The sequence below is a fragment of the Ambystoma mexicanum genome, chromosome 10 (genome assembly GCF_040938575.1).
Source record: "Ambystoma mexicanum isolate Mex_15411 chromosome 10, UKY_AmexF1_1, whole genome shotgun sequence".
Taxonomy (NCBI): Eukaryota; Metazoa; Chordata; class Amphibia; order Caudata; family Ambystomatidae; genus Ambystoma; species Ambystoma mexicanum.
The window spans coordinates 868,028,452-868,047,693 of record NC_090932.1 but is presented as its reverse complement, the minus strand read 5'-3'; the positions used below and the strand labels follow the sequence as shown (position 1 = coordinate 868,047,693).

Here is a 19,242-nt window from a genome sequence, read left to right as displayed (position 1 = left end):
ATAATAGAGCGAAAACTAAGTATATCATACATGCGCTTGTAATTATAAGCACTTGTCTACAGGCACGTTATAAATGACTCATCATATCGTATCATATCATGACTACATTCTGCATTCCATTTGTAGTCTAGTCGAGATTGGCAGACTTGCTGTACGGGGATCACTGGAAGCAGACAGTCACGTGCATAGCAGCATACCCTGTTCTGGAGATGCTTATGAAGATGCTTGTCCAGCAACACATACTTTATTTCTTATTCCCCCTTTAGCAGTTCAGGACTACAAGTTGCAGAATCCAAATCAAAATGTAGGCGAATCATCTCCTGAAATAAAAAAACAGGAGCGATCTGTCTATGCAAAGAGATACTTATATTGCCCGAAGAAATATCATTAGGCCTTTTAGCTGAAATATATGTTGTATGCTGTTTTTAGTACATAATTTCGTTGTTATATGTAGGAGCGTGTCATTTTTACTGATTATATTGTTTTTATGAATTTAGACCTTTTGGTTGCCCCTTTTTGTGGAAATGTGGTTTGAATTATAAAGTTTAATGGAATGTTTTTCTACCGAATAAGCGTATTTATTACGATTGCTACTATAATAATTAATAACCAGGGTAGGACCATTAATAATGGGATTTGTACTGTCGGGTGTTCACAGGGACCACCTGTGGTATGCCCAAAGTGCTGAAAAAAGCTTCAACCTCTATAAAAATGTGCCCCACCTGCTACTCAAACAGCATGTGGCAAAAAGTCGCAAATGGCGATTTGCAAACGCGGGCATTTTTATCTGTCTCGTCACTGGGTCTATGTTTTGTCTCAATCCGACCCTGGTGCCAAGAGGTCGCGTCTAATCACTATTCGTGACATGGTAAGATCCAAAAATCCTTTTGGTAGAGATGTTTAACACATAAAGAGCACTGATGGTTCTGAAATGTTCCCAATAAATCAAATGGTGTGTTTTTTTTTGTTGATGGTTTTTATTCAGGGGAGAGACATTACCCAGGGCCCACAGTTTCATCAGGTTGCACAGGAAAGGACCCAGCTAGAATGAGTGCCCTTTTCAATTCGTTGGGGTGCTTCGAGAGGCCCCATCAAGGTGAAATGTTTGCCCAGGCTGGCTTTTGAAGCCCCTGCCAGACAATGTTATGCCACATAGACCAGTAGTGGGCTCTTCACAAGGATCTGCGTGAAATGACCGAGTAGAAAAGTCTGACTACCAAAAGTCTGCCCCCCCCCAATTTGTTTGCATATATATATATATGTGGGGGGAGACACCCCCAGATCCTCCCCACCTTAAGCCTATACATTTGTATTAACTGTACCACTCCCCCCCCACATATACATATGCGAACAAATGAGGGTCGGACTTTTGGTACTCAGACTTTCTACCTTGTTAATTTCCTCCTATTCTCTTCACAATACAATAAAGTCACTGTACCACCAATAGTCTCTGAATCCCTGGATGTCTTAGTAGGATAACACAGGTTCGAGCCCCGGGTCCGTGCTTAGAAACCTCTGGGTATTAAGCGCGTTATAAATAACCAATTACAGTGACAGACTTAAATGGGCCAAAAGCTATCATTGCTTTTTCTTGTTCTTCTGTTTAAAAAAAATAAATACACTTTTACAATTTGCAAAGACAGGAATTGGGGCAGGAGTTTTTTGAGTAATAATCAGTCAAATACTTGACATTACTGACCACACAGTGTTTCTACGTCGGTTCTTCCTATGATGCCCTCTTCCCAGTACCAATGGCCGGCAGCGTACCCGGCTAGGGCCGGTTTCAAACCCAGCCAGGAATGGGAATGGGAAGGGAAAGGAACAACCAAGGTCTAATTCGGTCATTTTGTTTTTCCCCTCGAGCCTCACCCGAAATGTGTGTGCAGTAGAAGGCCCAACCTCTCCAAAGTCTTTTAAATTTAAAGTTATTGCAGGGTAAACACCACTTGCAAAGGAGAGATTTGTAGTGGGAGAACAACTTTCGCCCTAATGCAGGTGTGTTTGTTGTATTTACCTATTTCAAAACTATGTATAAACTATGTATACAAAATGTTTCTAAAAATAAGGTTTCTTACCAATCTCTGTTGGGTTATAAGTGCCACAATATTATGCCCCATTAGATAAAACATTTCGAAATCCTTAAATCATGGATTTAAAGCATTGGAGTAAAGCATTGGATGGTGCATGACTATGAGGAAATATCAATAAGGTATCTTATATTGTCCAGCATTGGATCTTTCATAGATTCACATGTTGCGAATATTCCCCGTCGTCAGGATGGGAATCCTCAGTAACATATAGCAGTTTAAACCTAAACTGAAACTTTCAGTCACGTTTGTGCTCTTGTATAGTCACTTTTTGGTCACACTGCCCGCAGCCAATAGGAACATCTCCCTTAGCTCCTCCCCTGTCGGCCATCTTCAGATCTTTTACTGCACGTTCATGTTGGGAGTCCTCAAAAATCTCTCTATACTTATATCTGTTAAATATTATATCTATATCCCATCTTTAACAAAGAAAACCCCATCTTTCGACAACCCGTGACAACTGTCGCTAACGGTAATGGTACAGAGTCTGACGGCCTGTTCCCAGCAATGATTACTGTAGGATTTCATTGTCTGCGACTTGGGCCTACCTCATGGCTGAGACTAGAAGGAGGTGCCTTTTAAAGGCCTGTACTCACTGCAGCCTGAAAAACGAATACATTGAAGATCTACGCAACGGTTGTTTGTATTGCCTTCATCCGCAAAATAGTATACAGGAATGCAAGATTTGCCCCTTTTTTCTAATAAAACTGTCTGTGATTGTTATTGATGTTGGCTTGCGTGGCTTGATATAGCTGGTGGGGCCTCTGGCTCTGCTTCTGTATGGAGCCATAAATCCCTTTGAACGGGCAGGATGGACCAGCAAACCACCTCCAGTAAGAGGTCTAGGTCACACAAAGAGCACTCCAGCAGCAAGAAGAAGCAACGGGAGATGTCCTGCAACTAGCCAAAATCGTCAAACGGAAGAGCAGACAGTTCCTGTCTGAGGAAAATCAGTGCCTCAGCTGTTTCTAAGGATAGGGGCATGCCATCCCCTTTCCCCTGATCAGTTGACCTGAAACCATTCATATCTACAAAGATGTCTCAGCTATCAAAAGCTGTTATACAGTCCTCGCCGTCAACCGTTAAACCATCAGCGCCAGCGTTGTCTATGACCAAGTCCTCAACACTATCGATAACCATGTCTTCCTCAACTTCGATGACGCCAAGAACAACTACCTGTTGATGATGAAATACTTGACTACCACAGCGAGCAAACAGACTCCGACCCTGTTGATGACTGCATCGAAAAAGCTGTACCAACTGTGCCATGGAGGAAATCGTCCACAGGCCTGTCGACGACAAACCAGGCGGCTGCACCAAAAGTGGTCTCAAGTATTGCACCATTGGCTCCTGCTACCTCCTCAGCGACCGCTACCTCTACTGTCTGCTCTGGCAGCGCTTCCATGCCCGCATATCCCATACTAGGGTTTGGGTTGCAGACACAGCCATCAATAGTGGTGGGACCAAGTCTGTATTCCTCTGATGAATGGGATATGGAGGCCATTATGTCCTCCTGATTCTCCACAGGAACCTGCCAGGCCACCATCATGCCTTACCTCACCAGTCAGGAGGCCAAGTTATGCTAGAGCACCAGCAAAGCCAGCGTCACCGGTTTTGTTGCCAATGCATCCAACCCCATCAAAGGACAAGTTGCTGCCATTGCAGCCAACCACGTCAAGGGACATCTCTCTGGACATGCTCTCCACCCTCACTACGCTGGTGTCCATATTGCAACAAAGGCTGCCGGATCCGTCACTGGTCCTGGAACCACAGCACCGGTGCTCTGGAGACACTCCTGGCCCTTTGTATCCCCCAGGGAGAAAGACATTGCACAGCCCTCCAGTGAGGACAGATGCTTGACAAGCCCTCTACACCTTTCCGGCACTGGGATGGACAAGGACCCAGAGCAGCAAAATGATGTGGCTTCCACTCATACATCGCTTACAGATGGATTTGATGATTTTGTCCTGGCCGATGGCAAGCCGGATGAGGTCCCTACTAGAGACTCCTCCGGATGAAGTGGGCTCATTCCATGCACTCATAGGAAAGGCCTGGTCCCGGACTAACAGTGCAAGGAAAGCCTCCTATACTGGCACAGAGAACATCACAGGAAGTCCATAATGGCCATCCCACTCCAGGATGAAATCCAGGAGGACAGCCTCATTACCATGGCACATCCCTCTACAGTGCCATCGAAAAAGGAACATTTTGACAAAAAACACAGAGGCACTGAGACCGCTCCCATCTGCCTCTGCACACAGCCAATGCTGGACCCAGTCGTCTCTGCCAGAAAAAGATCAGTGATTCCTTCATCATCCTGCTTGGTCCCGTGAGAGGAGGGCAAAGGCCTGGATGCTTTCAGCAAGAAGGTCATAACAACCGCAGCCACTACCATCAAGGATGTGAATGCAATGGCCATTCTCACAAGGTTTGATCACGAACTATGGTACAAGCTGTGCCGATCCTTGAATTTTTGCTGGGTGACAAAAATCAAGAGGTAATGGACATATTCCACGAGGGTGAGTTGGCATCAGATAATGCCATCTCATTGTCCTTGGACATTTCCGACACAGGATTACTTCAACTTGGTAATGGAGCAGTGCTTCTCTCATGGGGTTGGCACCGGAGGTGCAGGATAAGATCATCGACATGCCTTTTGACAGCATTGATCTTTTCGGAAAGAACGTCAACAAAACCTTACTCTCTATCAAGACAGACCCTAAGACCGCTCGCTCCCTTGGCACACTGCAGCAGAGTCGTCAGTCGTTTTGCTCAAGAAAGGGATTTTTCAGCAGGACTTCACAGGACAACAGTCCTTCTTACCAATCCTCTTCCTCTTACAAGGCGTTGGCATATTCATAAGCCAATCAGTATAAAGGAAGTTGCAGTCCTATCGAGGAGCACAGTGTTGGCATGGTTCCTCCCAGTCCAGAGGTCAGTCTGGCAAGCAACCATGACCCGGCCGGGGTCAAACCCTCCTATTTCAGCACCCCACTAGGAGGAAGAGTATCACAATTCATCAGGGAATGGAGGACCATCACATCCGACAAATGGGTGCCCTCCCTTCTCCAGCAGGGTCACTCTCTGAAGTTCTTGAGCATTCCCACAAACATTTCACCCGTAAGCAAACCGGAAATGCTCTACTATCTTCTTCTGCAAGAGCTGCGGGCTTTGATGGCCTAAGGGGCGGTGGAAAATATGCGATAGACAGAACTATCATCAGGAGTCTACTCATGCTATTTCCTGGTAAAAATACATTGCACAACAAATCAGGGGGTTGGAAGCCCATATTAGATACTCAACAAATTCCTCAAAGAGCAAATGTATCGTATAATGACTGTACAAGTCCTGTCTCAACTACAGCAGGGAGACTTCCTGGCATCCCTCAACCTCGAGGACACATACTTCCACATCCCTAATCGCCACTCACACGGATGCTACCTGTGGTTCGCGGTGACTGGGTTGCACTACTAATTCAAGATTTTACCCTTTGGCCTTCGCTCGGTTTGCAGGTCTTTACCAAATGCCTCGCACCAGTGGTGGTGCACCTACACCTGCGGGGCATCCATGTCTACCCATACTGAGACAATTGGGTGGTAAGGGCCCTCTTTTACGCCGTAGCAGCAAACAACACAGCATCCACCATCCAATGACTGCAACTCCTCGGATTTTCGATCAATTTCCTAAAGTCGTGCTTGAGACCAGCGAAACAGGCACTCTACCTGGGAGCGAAACTTGACACCGTGTCCTGCACTACAAGACCCTCAGACGAGCGGGACCCCACACTTTTTGCCAAGGTGCATTATCTCAGGGGGGCTCCAGCGATGTCTGTCCGCAGTTAAGTCACTGTTGGGCATGACGTTGTTGTGCATTTCTCTGGTTGCTCATTGCAGGCTATGCATGCAGCCTCTGCAGGAATTCCTGGACGCTCGTTGGGTACAGGTGTCTGGGTCCAATCGCATCACTCTGACATGGGAGTTCAAACAGTCTTCGCTGGTGATCAGTCAAAGCCCATCTGGTAGAGGGTGATCCTTTCTGACTGCCCATCCACCAGGCTGCCGTCATGACAGACATTTCACTGGAAGGCTGGGGGGGCCACTGTCAAGACCTACACTTAAGGGGTGTATGGTCTCCAGGTGAGAAGCTGCTACTAATCAATCTGGTTGAACCGAGGAACATTTTTTTGGGGTCCTCGAGTTTTTCCTCCCTTTGCTGCCTGGAAAGTTGATACAGATCTTTATTGAAAACACCACATAGATGTTCTACGCCCGCAAGCAGGTGGGACAATGTCCCCACTGCTGTCCAAGGAGGCTCAGACCCTCTGGTACTAGGCTTTACAAAACCAAATTTTTCTGCTTCCCTTGCACCCGGTGTCCACAACACCCTAGCAGAGTCTCTCAGCAGGGAGTTGCGCTCTGGCAACGAGTGGGAGCTACACAACAATCAACTTCACTGGTTGTTCCAGACTTGGGACACACCGGAGATGGACCTTTTTGCAACCTACGACAACAAATGGTGCAAGATCTTCGCCAGCAGGTTCCCCCAGCAAGCGAGCTTGGGAGATGCCTTTGCATTTGAGGGGATGTTTCTGTACGCATTCCTTCCAATCCCGTTGGTGGCGCGGGTCATCAACACGTTCAAACTATATCAGTGCAAACTGAAATCAGTAGCCCCTGTGTGGATGAGACAGTTCTGGTACTCGCCCCCTCCCCGTCCACTCGTCAGTTGCTCGACTTGGGTTGAAACCACCACCAGGCTGTGCTGTCCAAGAATCATGGTGCAGTGCTGCACCACAACCTGGCCTCACTCAATATAATGGCCTGGCTCCTGCGTTCTTACACTTTGGATCCTTGTTGCTACCACAAGACCGCCAGGAGTTTCTGGCTCATGCTAGAGCACCGTCAACTTTGGCGTGTTACAAGAGTAGATGGAGGTGCTTTGGTCCCGGAGTCATCATTTGCAGCCTCACAGCATCTGGCTGCAATACATTTTACCATATCTGCTATACCTGGCTCAAGCGGGTCTGGTACACTCTTCAATCAAGGTACACTTGGCTGCAATTTCCAGATGCAATCGGTCTCTGGGTGTCCCTACCCTTTGGTCCCACCGGCTGGTGAAAGAGTTTTTGCGTGGTTTGTTCAGGTCTTTGCTGCTGTCAAACACCTAGCACCCACATGGGAATTGAATGTGGTCCTGTCGAGGCTGAAGAAGCCACCCTTTGAGCGTCTACACAAGGCATCCGTCCATCCTTGTTAGTGGCCATAACATCTTGCAGAGCTCCTTATTTGACATTCCACAAGCCTAAGGTCCTACTTCGGAAAGCATTGTCTAAATGTTCAGTGTCAAGGTGGATTGCAACTTTCATTTCCTTCTGCTATCAACAATCTGGCAGGCCAAGCTGGTAGGCCGCTTCCAGATAGGCCCCGAGCTCACTCCTCCAGGACAGTGGCTGCTACTTCTGCTTTCCTCTCTGGGATTCCACTGCTGGACTTTTTCTGTGCATCCACCTGGAGGTCGGTGCACACATTCACCAGATTCTACGGTGTTTTCAGGGTTTCAGCAGCAGAATCCAGTGTTGGTCAATCGGTTCTGCATAACCTGTTTGCATGAGGTTAGTAAGTCTGCAGTGTTAAGTGTGTGCATTGAGCTTGCCTCTGCCCGTAGGCATTGTTTTAATACTTCTTTGTAATCTATTCACAGCATGTGAATCTAGGAAAGATCCAATCCTGGAGAAGGAATAAGTTACTTACCTGTAACTCCTGTTCTGGTATCTTTCATAGATCAACATGCAACCCACTCACGCCTACCCCTCTGACTCTTCTTTCGACTCATACCACCTCTCATGTGCGCTTGCCAAAATCTGTAGATGGCTGTCATCGGAGGAGCTAAAAGAGATGTTTCTATTGGCTGTGGGCAGTATGACCCAAAGTGACTATACTAGAGCACAGAAATGACTGAAAGTTTCAGTTTAAGTTGAAGTTGAAACTGCTCTGTTACCGAGTAGGCCCAGCCTGACAACAGGGAATATTCACAGCATGAGAATCTATGAAAGATACCAATGCTGGAGAACAGCAGTTACAGATAAGTAACTTATGCCTCACCATTTGCAAAAGAAAAATGTAAAGAGCCCAGAACACACATCCAAACCTACAAATAGTTGGTGTGTACGTGTTGCCAGCATAAACTCTGCATTGTTCTCAGCAGCAGCACATACTTCACAGAGAGGGTTGCTTGCCACCACAATTGGAGGTCTGAGCATACGTTTTGGTCTGACTCAAGCAGCTTCGTCATCTCATTATGTGAGTCAGCAGGGGGAGGTCATGGGAGCTTCTTTGCATTTGAGATATTACTCTGGCCAGGCCTCCTCCTATGTTTTCCCCATGTCCCCACTGACCTGTTTCCCCGTACAAGGCTAGCATCCTTCCCAGACTATTGTTGGCCAGAGCTGCCCAATAGCTTAGTTTGTGAGACACACTGATCTGTTCCAATCCCTTGCCTTGCAATTCGTATTTCGATGTCCACTCAGCGGAAGCCTGTTTGTATGGAACCTATTTTACACCTCGCCCCAGAAACAACACAAGACTAACCCTTGTATCCTCAAACTGTAGCCCAGTGTGGTAACTGTATTAGTCCAGGGAATCCACAATTTGCTCTCAATGGGAAATCCACCAGCCACCAACATAAACCCTTATACCTCACCTAGTGAACCCTATTTCACCACCCCCAACTTCTGATTTACAGTGCCCATGACATTTATGGGTTTCATCTTTACTCACTGAGTTGATGGGGGGCTGAATTGATCGGCTATAAGCTTAATTTGTATTACTGGTTCACCCTTATTGCTGCTAACTGCATGCGCTAATATTTTGGTCCTATGCTAAAGATCCTTCTACAGGGGCATTTGTGCTGCAGGGGTTTATAGACAATTTGTTTCAATTTTTCTTTTTTTATTTGCGTGGGCTATTAAACAAGTCTTAAACAATAATTATATAGAAAAGACACCAATAAGCAATTCGAAAAATACATACAATAAGGAACGTTGTAAGTGTATTAGAGAATACATGATTTTTCTGTTTAAAATCCACAATAGAAATATAAAAAACAAGTTCCCATAGACAATCTAAATGAGGAAGATGTTATTGTGCAAAAATATAATGTGTTCTTTGAAGTATAGATTCGTCCGTACCTATTTTTTGCAAAGCCTTTTTCCAAACTGAGTGTGCTGCTGATGTAATTACCACTGAGTCTGCACAGTATAGAGTGCTCAAACATTGATCTGGTATAATATGTTCTATACGATTTGCCATTGAGCTGTAACCTTTAACATAATTTTATATAGGAGCAGGGTAGAGCGTCAGGATATGACGATTGGATTCGATTTCATGGCCACAAAGGCGGCAGGTACGTTTCCCAGAAGGGATTCTGGGAATGGCACCCAAGTATTCTCCTTCGATTTCATGGCCACAAAGGCGGCAGGTACGTTTCCCAGAAGGGATTCTGGCAATGGCACCCAAGTATTCTCCTTCGATTTCATGGCCACAAAGGCGGCAGGTACGTTTCCCAGAAGGGATTCTGAGTCCCAAGTATAGAATAAAGTGCTTCAAAGCCAAAGTGTAGAGCTAATGAATGTACAGTACTGTTATTTGAATCTGCTGATCTTTTCTGAGATCTTTGCACTTACTGCACAGTGCACTTAACTGGTATTGGCTGATATATAATTTCTTGGAAGGCTTGCGTCTTGGCGTAGTGTTCCTCCCTGTGCATTCAAGATTACCTCCTCTCTCTGAGTGATGGATGGGAATAAACAGATGATTCTGGACTCCAGTAAAAACCATTTGTAATCTGCTATCCCATAAACAAATATAAATGGAAATAAATGCATATCAAAAGTTATTTAATACAGAGATCACCATTTATTGACTGTGAGAAGGCGAAAGGGCTGGAAAATTTGTGGGAATCTGATCAATCTGACTTAGTTCAATTGGGTAATCTTCCCGATGGGAGGGGCTGAAACTTGAGCCGGAGAGGACTTAATCTTAAAAGGACTTTTGCCTGATGCCGTCCACCTCATACCGCTGCACGAGATAGTGAAATGGATGACCTTACCAACATGTGTGAGCACTAAAGATCAATTCCTAGAAAGGGTAGGTTTTTGTCCTTCTCGATGGATTCCTTTGCCTGTATCAATTGACCTTAGTCTAGATCCTGAACCAAGTGAGGTTTGGCATGATCCATTGGTGCTGAATTTACTAAACCCTTTAGAAAATCTGATGGGGCCTTTATCCGCAACGATGGGCAATTTTTCTAGAAAACATTGGTGAGGGACAGATTCCCTTGAACTAATTGCATAGCAGAGAGCACCTTGTTTATAAACCAACAGGGATTTTCTATGCAAGTGCAATTTCATATTGCAAACCTTGATACAAAAGAATTTAATAAAACATACAACACAAGAACCAAACACATGATTTTCCACTGAGGGAATGGTGCCTCACTCTCACTGCTCTTCCTACATACCAGTGGCTTGAGGTGTTTCTCATGTGTACGTCGATCATGCACTCTCCTCTGACCACAAATGCATTGAATTGAGTCAGTAGGGAACTTGCTGTGGGCTGAAGATGGAACATCACATCCCACCTCTTCATCAGATGCTGCGGTCTTAGCGTGGATTCCAATTACCCTGGCCCTCAATCACCACCACAGCTTCAGTCAGGTTCTATGTGATGTTACCGAAATGAATTTGAACTAATTAAATGTTACAGAAAGAAAAAAAGTATTGAAATAGGTTTTTATTTGGGGGATCCCCCCAAACCCTGTTTCCTCAAAGACAGAGTTGCCAGGTAAACCCTCAAACTGGGTCTGTAAAGCTTAACTAAAACACTCGAGTTTTAGCATGGCCATGGGTTTGCCAAGGGACTTCATCATGGGTTCAAAGCTATTTCTCGCCCAATATTTTCTACCCACTGTCTTCCACATCCATGCCCTGACTTTGCCCACATTCTTTTCCTTGATCTCCAACTTCACTGGTTATATCCAGTTTAATTAACGGTGAACCGTTTCCTCTCTAATTCCCCCAAAATGTTTTTTTCCAATATACAAGTGACCTTTTGAACTCCCCAATATTATTTCAAAATCTTGTCTCCATCTTTTTCTTTCACCCTGTTTTCTCCATCCCTTTGAACTTCTTTCTCCTTGCCGCTGTTTTGCTCTTTCTCGCTCTTGTTGCTGCCCCTTCCACCGGCCTTTGCTCTCCTTGCTAACCCCATTTCCCCCAAACTTTAAAAAAAGAACTGTCGATCGTTCTTTCCTTCTCCTGCTCCTCTCCCAATTCTCCTCTGGCCCTCTGTATTTCCTTCTTTTTGATGTGCATTGCACACCACCGCACTAGACTGAATGCCCGCACCTGCCAGTCTCTGCCTGGGCTTCCCCTGCTGCATGTTTCCCACCTTTGCCTCTGTTACAAGGGAAAGTGAAGGACACAAAAGGGTTAAAGGACAGAGTGGTCAGGAGTAAGAGGAGGAGCCTCACGGAGGAAGAGGTGTTAGTTCTAATAAAGTGCTGAGAGAAGTAAGACGTATCCTGTCATCCTTGCGTGCGTTCTTAATGAGGTTAAGGGTTAAGCTAACAACCACTTTCCTTCCTAATCCACCATTTCCCGCTATTGTGCTTCCTTCACATCATGGCTTTCTAACCTATGCACCTGACTCTTCACGCTTTAGTCTTTCGCTCAGCCATCCCAACCTTTGCCCCATACTCGGTCTTCGATCTTGGTACTGTCAAGCCCATGTACCAATCTCCCTCAAAGCTCTGCTTCCATAGTCCTTCTTATCTCTCTACTCTTCCAGCATCACAAGCAATGCTGGCCTATGCAAGGGTGAGTGAACTGCTCTTAATCTTATACTTTTTATACTTGCCATGCTTTTCTCTTCACATGCTTTTCTCTACCAATCCCCAATGTGAATAATAATGACACTACAGCCCGACTTGGCTGGACTGTAATGGTTATCTGCCCTATGTCCCTCGATGAGTGCTCTTGGCCTCACCATGGAACCTTACGTCAGGAGCATTGCAGGTAACGCCAATTAAATACCGCAGGAAGCATACGTGTGGCTGAATGCATGTCATATTTTATGAAATGACTTGGAGCTTAGAAAATAAGTCTTTGTTCGGCATAGTCCGGGGTGGATGCAATTGCAACAATGATGCAAGAACATTGTGGTTGCTAGTTTGGAGGAGAACCTCACACTGGTTATGTGCTAACCAGAATTGCATTATTAATGATGGGCCAAATATTTGGAGAAATTGTATCTCCAGTGGTCTAGAAATAAGGTTTAGCCGTGCCTCAATGGTTCCTCGTTGTCTTTGTACCAGTGACATTTTTGAGCCATTATGCAGTTGTCCATCATTGTAGATCATGATTGAGAACAGCCGCTCTTCTTAGAGGATTGCATGTGTTTGTGCACAGGTTATTACCAGTGCTGTCATGTCTGGTAAGGATTTCAATTTGTGTGCAAAAATTGGATGTTCATTGGTGTGTAAGAATAATCCAACCCATGTTCTTGGAGGTTTTGCTCCCCTCCCAAATCCCTGACTGTTTGATTGTATTTGTGTTGCAGCAATGAATGTGAGACTATCCTAAGTGTTATAGATTAACTGCACTTGTTGATGCAGCAGCAAAAGTATTCTTCAAACTATTCTTGAAGTGTTTGAGAAATGAGACTGTGTCAACATGACTTTACCAAGAAAAGAACTAGGATAAGGGAGCGGAAGGGCCATTGTTCACCACTGCTGCACCCTCGTGAGCGACGTGCAATGGTGACTTGGACGAAATCAGCTGGGCTCAAGCAAAACTGCACTAGGAAGATAGCAACTTTTAGCAGCCTAAGGCGGCGTTCCATTTTCACTATCACTCGTAGAATTTAGTTTGGTCGATTTTGCATTGAATGTGCAAAATTATGTTTCCTTAAGCAATTCAAATCTTGATGCTCAACATTTTGCTGCTCTTAGGACCAGTCTGAGACCTCTGTATTTTTGAGCTTCAGAGCAAACGGAGTGCTCCTGGGGAGTATTTTTCAATCATTTTATGGATGTCAATGTGGATAAGATTTAGATTGTGGTTTTTGAGTGGAAAAAGTCTACTGAAACCTGGCACTGGGACCCAATGTCACAGCTTATAAATACATTGGGATGTGTTGCTTCCTTTATCTGAAATTCAAATCTCATTTGGGAAGGGTCCTTGCCAAAGGTAAGATTATGGCTTTCACCCCTGCTGTGGAGGAGGGGGGGCGGATATGGCCTTCAACAGCCTGCCAGCCCGAGCCTAAGTAGGGGCCTAGGCGAGGGCTGGAGGCCATTAAAGGCCATGTTCACCTCCACAGCAGGGGTGAAAGCCATTAACATCGGGGTATTTATCCAGGGATGCAAATGGTTTCTTTTTTGTTCTTGGGAGATTGGCTATGAAAGCAACGGCAATCTCCCAAGGCAAAGAAAAATAACAAGATGGCCACAACTATAGGGAACGGTGACTAAGTCCCTTTTCAATTTCTGTGGGGGCAGCCGGGTTTGGGAGGAGCGCCGGGACCGAAGCACAAAGCTCCAGTCCAGCAGGTTATTGGATAGGGAAGGGATGGAGGAGGAGTTTGTTTTGTGGTGGTGGGGAGGCAACAGGGAGAGGCACCCTGCTACCTCCCCAAATTTGACAAAGAATAAAAGATGGCACCACCCGGGGAAGGGTGCTTGGGTGGCTGGAAACAGTGGGCTAAGAAAGTGTATTTGCTTTGCTTCTTTGATGAATCGCATGGTGGAGTATTCATGCTCCCCAAGGTATTTAGCGTATTCAGCAAAAATGATCCTTAGTTTATTACACACATTGGTGAGTTTGGATTAAAATGGGGATTCAACCCTTAATTTCCTGTGAAGCCTGGTATTGACATTTACATTGAGCATTGAACTTTGGCCGCATACCAAATAGCGCTGTGATTGGATTACCATCTGTGGAATTACTGCATTGTTGATACACATAGATTGTGTTATTAGGAATCAGGGTCTGCAAGCAGCAATTGCTGATTACTGTCTGTCTGTCAGAAGACCTCAGGAAAGGGACTCTCCCCCCACCCCTAATAGCGTCAAACCAGATTTAAGGGTCCATCTGCTAAAACGTACTTGAAGATAAGCAAGTGAAACAAGCATTGGCAAAGCCAACCGTTTTGGCTAGCATATAAGTATCAGGCATTTGCCAGGCACAGCTATTAGATGCCCAGGCAGTCGCACCATTTTGCACCTGCTACCATCAATTGCCAGCAATAGCACTATGGCAGTGCCAGGCAAGTGGCTTTCTCATGCCTACACAAAAGCACAAACTGTTGGCATTGCCAGTGCTTGTTCAGGATGACAACCACATTGTTAGGCCTAGAATCAGGAGCCCCAGTTATGAACTGCTGCACCCAGATCCATGCAAGGTCTGGTATCTGCCCCATCACACACAGTTCTGTGGATGCACCTCTGTCCGCCCTGCAGTCACCACCTCGTGCCATTTGAATTCTATCTGGAGGCCCGACGCAGCTCTGTTATTCTCCCTTAGTTCTGCACTGCAGCACACATTGCTACTCTGGCACTTCCACCAACACAGCTCTGCTAATGCACCTCAATCCATTTCTGTCACATCCCCAGCGATTCCAGCAGATACACACATGCGCCTTTGCGAATGAACGTCAATGAAAACTTAAATTACCATTGCTGTTTCGCACAGCTCTGCCAGTGGACCTCGGTTCTGGCCTGCATTGCTTAGTGCTATTCCAGCAAGAAGGACCTCACATAGCTCTGCCAAACATATCCCATTAAGAAGTGCTGCAGTAAAATGCAGGAAGTGAAATAAAGAGCAAACGCCCACAATGTTTACAAATGAGTGCTGGGTAGACAAAGGCAACTGTGGTTTCGGACCTTCTGCTCTACAGCAACTAGGGCAGGATCCTCAATTTATAACCATAGAGATGTTTATAGCTTTCAGTTTAGAAATGTGAAATCTAAAAAAGTTTAGGCATCATCACCGTTTCTGGAGAAGACACAACCATATCCTTTAAGTCACTTACAAGAAATGAACTGCTGGTAATGCATTGATATTGGCCAGCATCAGGGGATAAACCAGGAGCGAGGTTGTGCAAAACTCAAAACACCCGAATTTAGGGGGGTTCACTCGCAGACATTATTAGAACTTCCCTAGTGGTTCATTTAAAGGAGTTCGAGCTCACCCATTGGTTGAAAATGATGTCACTGACAGAGACTGCAGGCCACTGGCATCTCACACAGGGCTGTACAACATGCCTTACTGCCCAGGCCCCCACAGGACAGTAGGGCATGTTAAACATATTTTCTATTTCTAGCGCTCCTGCTCTGCAAATAGAAAACAAAGTGAAAGTCGGCGGCATCGGGAAAGCCAAGCCACCAACAACTTTCATTTTGTTTAACTAACATTGCGTATAGGTCCCGCCGGTTGGTTAACAGCATTAATACGCCGCTGGGTCATATCTGCAACGTTAGTAAAAACAAAGTAGGGCTTGCTCAGACCCAATTTCCATCAAATACGGAGTACCACAAGGGACCTGTATCTCGCCAATCCTTTTTAACATTTATATAAGGCTACTATGTGACAGACTAGAAAGCATGGGCTTTCGTTTCAACAACTACGCCGACGACTTCCAGCTTATCATGGACCTTAGTGGTGATCATGCTGAAGATACAAAAACCCTCAACCACATATACTTAATCATCCAGGAATGGATGATCGAAAACTGGATTTGCCTCAATAGCTCTAAGACAGAGCTCATGATCTTTGAAACCAGCCAGGCTAGAATGAAACTAGATCAAGCGTACACAAATTTTAGGTTAGGCACCTGCACCATCAAGATGGCTGAAAAAATAAAAACTCTGAGAACAATATTTGAGGCATCTCTCAATGCAGATGTGCATGTCAACTAAGCGACCAAAAATGCACACTACCACCTAAAAATCCTGAGACAGGTAAACCCCTTGGTATCACAAAAAACGGTGAAACCCTGGTTCGATCCATAATCATGCCCCGGCTAGACTCCTGCCACCCCCTATTAGACGCAGCAAGCAAAAAGAATATCCAAAAACTACAGATAGGTCAAAATGATGCCATCAGGATCATCGATAACATTACCAGGAAGGAACAAATCTCACACTACACGAAGGAGCTTAACTGACTTTCTGTGGAGAAACGAATTCAGTTTAAGACACTGGCTCTGGACCATAGATGACTGTATGGAGAAGCTCCAGTCTACCGAAGACAAACTTCAAGAAAATACTCCCCAAGCAGGACTTTGCGCTCAGGTGCCACTCACCTTTTGTTTATCCCGCATTCTAAAAGAGCCAGTGGAAAAGGTAGATCTTTCCCTACTAAAGCAGCAACAAATTGGAACAAACTTCCTATATCCTTGCAATCAGAGGAAAGTTACCCTACTTTCTGTAAAAATGTGAAAACAAACCTGTTCGAATAAACTAGTCCTCTCAGCTACTTAACTTTTCCCTGTATTATTTATGTTGTCTGATTTGCGCCTTGCTGCCTGTGGGCTATGGCGCAGTAGAAATAAATATAATAAAGTGAAAGTCGCTGACTTTCATTTAACTAACATTGCAATTAGGTCCCGGCGGTGGGTTGACAGCATTAACCCACCGCTGGGACATATTTGCAACTTTAGAAGAAAAAAAAAGTGAAAGTCGTCGGCAGCGGCATAGGGAAAGCCAAGCTGCTGCCAACTTTCATTTTGTTTAACTAACATTGCAAATAGGTCCTAGCGACCGGTTAACGGCATTAACCCGACGCCGGGACATATTTGCAACTTTTGTAAAACAAAGTGAAAGTCGACGGTACACAAGGATAACTCGGATGTGGTAATAGTTTGCATTGCAAGATAGGCTGGCCAACTTTACAAGTGCACATTTTATGTATAAAAACACAATAAACATCCTTATGTTTCTTTTCCAATGCTGAAATAAAATGGCTCATGGCTGTCTTGGGAAACAAACAGGTACTCAACAGCCAATCACATCACTAGTGTACTGCGCATCCAATCAGGTACTGCTTCCATCAGAAAACAGTAGACCAAACCCATACGTAAGGTAATGGACATTTTCATAGCCATTTTAAAACCAAATGTAACTCTAACAGTAACTTGTTTTTTTCAATACAAAATGCATTACAATATGTAACATAACTGAAAAGATGCAGTGAATATTTTTAAAAGCATCTATCAAGTCAAATAACTTTTTAATAACAATTAAACATGGCAGCGCCATTTTGGAAGTAAAAATGGCCGACAAATCCAGCACACAGTAGAAATTGAGCCAAATAGTGCAAAAGGAGGTGTGGCTGGAAGGAGAATGGGAGGAAATTCTTGTAAATTTCTCTTAGCAATGGGCATTAAATGGGTGGGACACATAGTCAAACTACCGTGCATCCATCCTCATATGCCAACCTACATTTAAAAGCATTACAACAAACCTGCATCCAAAGCCCCTGTTTCAAGCTCTCATGTTAAAGCCCTTATTTTAATGACAATAGTTTCGGCTTTATAGGTAGTGCTTTGAGCACCACCTAATAGCCAAAATGAAACATTTTCTTGACTGTCAAAGAAATGTAGGGTCTATAAAGGATGAGGGTTTATAATAATGTGTGTAGTGATGTAGCATGTCAAACCACAGCCCAGTGCAACGTATCATTGTAGTGGATGACCCTTTGGCTAGTCAGCTTTATTACATTCAACTTGTGTGGAATTCTGGGGAGCTTGGCTTGTAGGACACAAATATTCGGTGGATTTGATATTGATATACTAAGGCATTCAGTGGTATTTTATATGTTCTGTTGGACATTACTCTACTAATTTGAAAGAAAGTTGTAGTGATGGAATTAAGATTAAGAAAAGATGTCCTTGCCACCCTCAGAGTGGCTCACAATAGTAACATTTAGGAAGACTGCCTGTACAATTTAAAACACAGTGTATATATATATATATATAGGTTTTTAATTAATTTTTCAGCCACACATGTATGTAAGATGGTTTTAATGGCTTTTGGATCATGCTATATGGTAACAGTAACATGATCAGATTTTGATTTTACATTTTAATAAAATTAGTATATTTTAGAAAATGTTTGTCACTGTAATTTAGAATAATGTTCTTATTAAATGCGTTATGCACCTTTGTTTAGTTCTGTATGGCAATTAACAAATACAGAAAAATTGAAGTTGACAAAAAAGAATACAGATTCTCAATGTAGCCACTGACATTCTAATATTCGGTAGCTTTCTTTTCACAGTGGGACTTTGAAGACTTGAATCACCAGTGGAACAGCGGCAATGTGGACATGTCCAACATCGAACCGCATGATAGCTCCATACTCAACCTGCGATCCAGAGATGATTCTGACGTTGCAAGACAATTGCCATGCAATTCATGATTACATGACTACGATGGCACCTTGGCAGGAAAGACAGTAGCAACAGCTGGTGATACTAAAACGCACAGTGGAAGAAGACAACTATTTCTTTCAGAATTCACAGACAAATCAAAATATTTTCAAGCTGGCTTTCTGCTTTCATATTCAATCTTGTGTTAAATGATGTGTCTTCACCGAATACGCTGTTAACATGATTGGTGAATAAGATGTAAGAAGGAACATGCATCTTATTATTCTTTAGAGAACAATAACATGGAGCGTAAAATATAATTTGATCCATATGTACAATATTCGTGCTTGACAATAATGGATAGGACTACACTGTGAATTTTTTGTAATGTTCTTTGTCAATACTTGAGCCATAAAAGAGCACCAAGTTCGTATACAACTAGAGGAGAAATAAATTCTGGTTGATCGGTTTTGGAATATGCTCTTTGTACAGTCTATGTCCACAAAACATTATGCACACCCACTTCAATGGTGAGTACTGCAGAGCATAATTAGTTTTCTCCATCAAACGTTGGGGAGATTATTTTTATGAAAAAAGTTTACTTTGTGTATTGGGGAATTTGTAAGCACTAGACATGCAGCACAGCCCTACCCAGCCTCTATCTAGTGAGGAGCATAAGCACAGATGTTCTCAGCTCCTCACAGCACTTGGCCCGTATGGAGTGGGAAT

General features: G+C 44.2%; 1 protein-coding gene across 9 annotated transcripts in view; it reads left to right on the top strand.

Annotated features, from left to right (window-relative positions):
* The window catches only part of TMEM44 (transmembrane protein 44), a 450,231-nt gene extending 431,242 nt beyond the window's left edge, over positions 1 to 18,989 (top strand). For 3 of the 9 annotated variants that reach the window (XM_069618578.1, XM_069618571.1, XM_069618575.1), the window contains one exon: positions 18,423 to 18,989. In XM_069618578.1, the coding sequence (XP_069474679.1) occupies positions 18,423 to 18,563 (141 nt within the window). In that variant the 3' untranslated portion in view covers positions 18,564 to 18,989. Of the gene's footprint in view, positions 1 to 9,426; positions 9,489 to 18,408 lie in introns of all 9 variants that reach the window. The other 6 variants (XM_069618573.1, XM_069618577.1, XM_069618572.1 and 3 more) reach the window with 3 other exon arrangements.
* Positions 18,990 to 19,242: the final 253 nt, after the last annotated feature.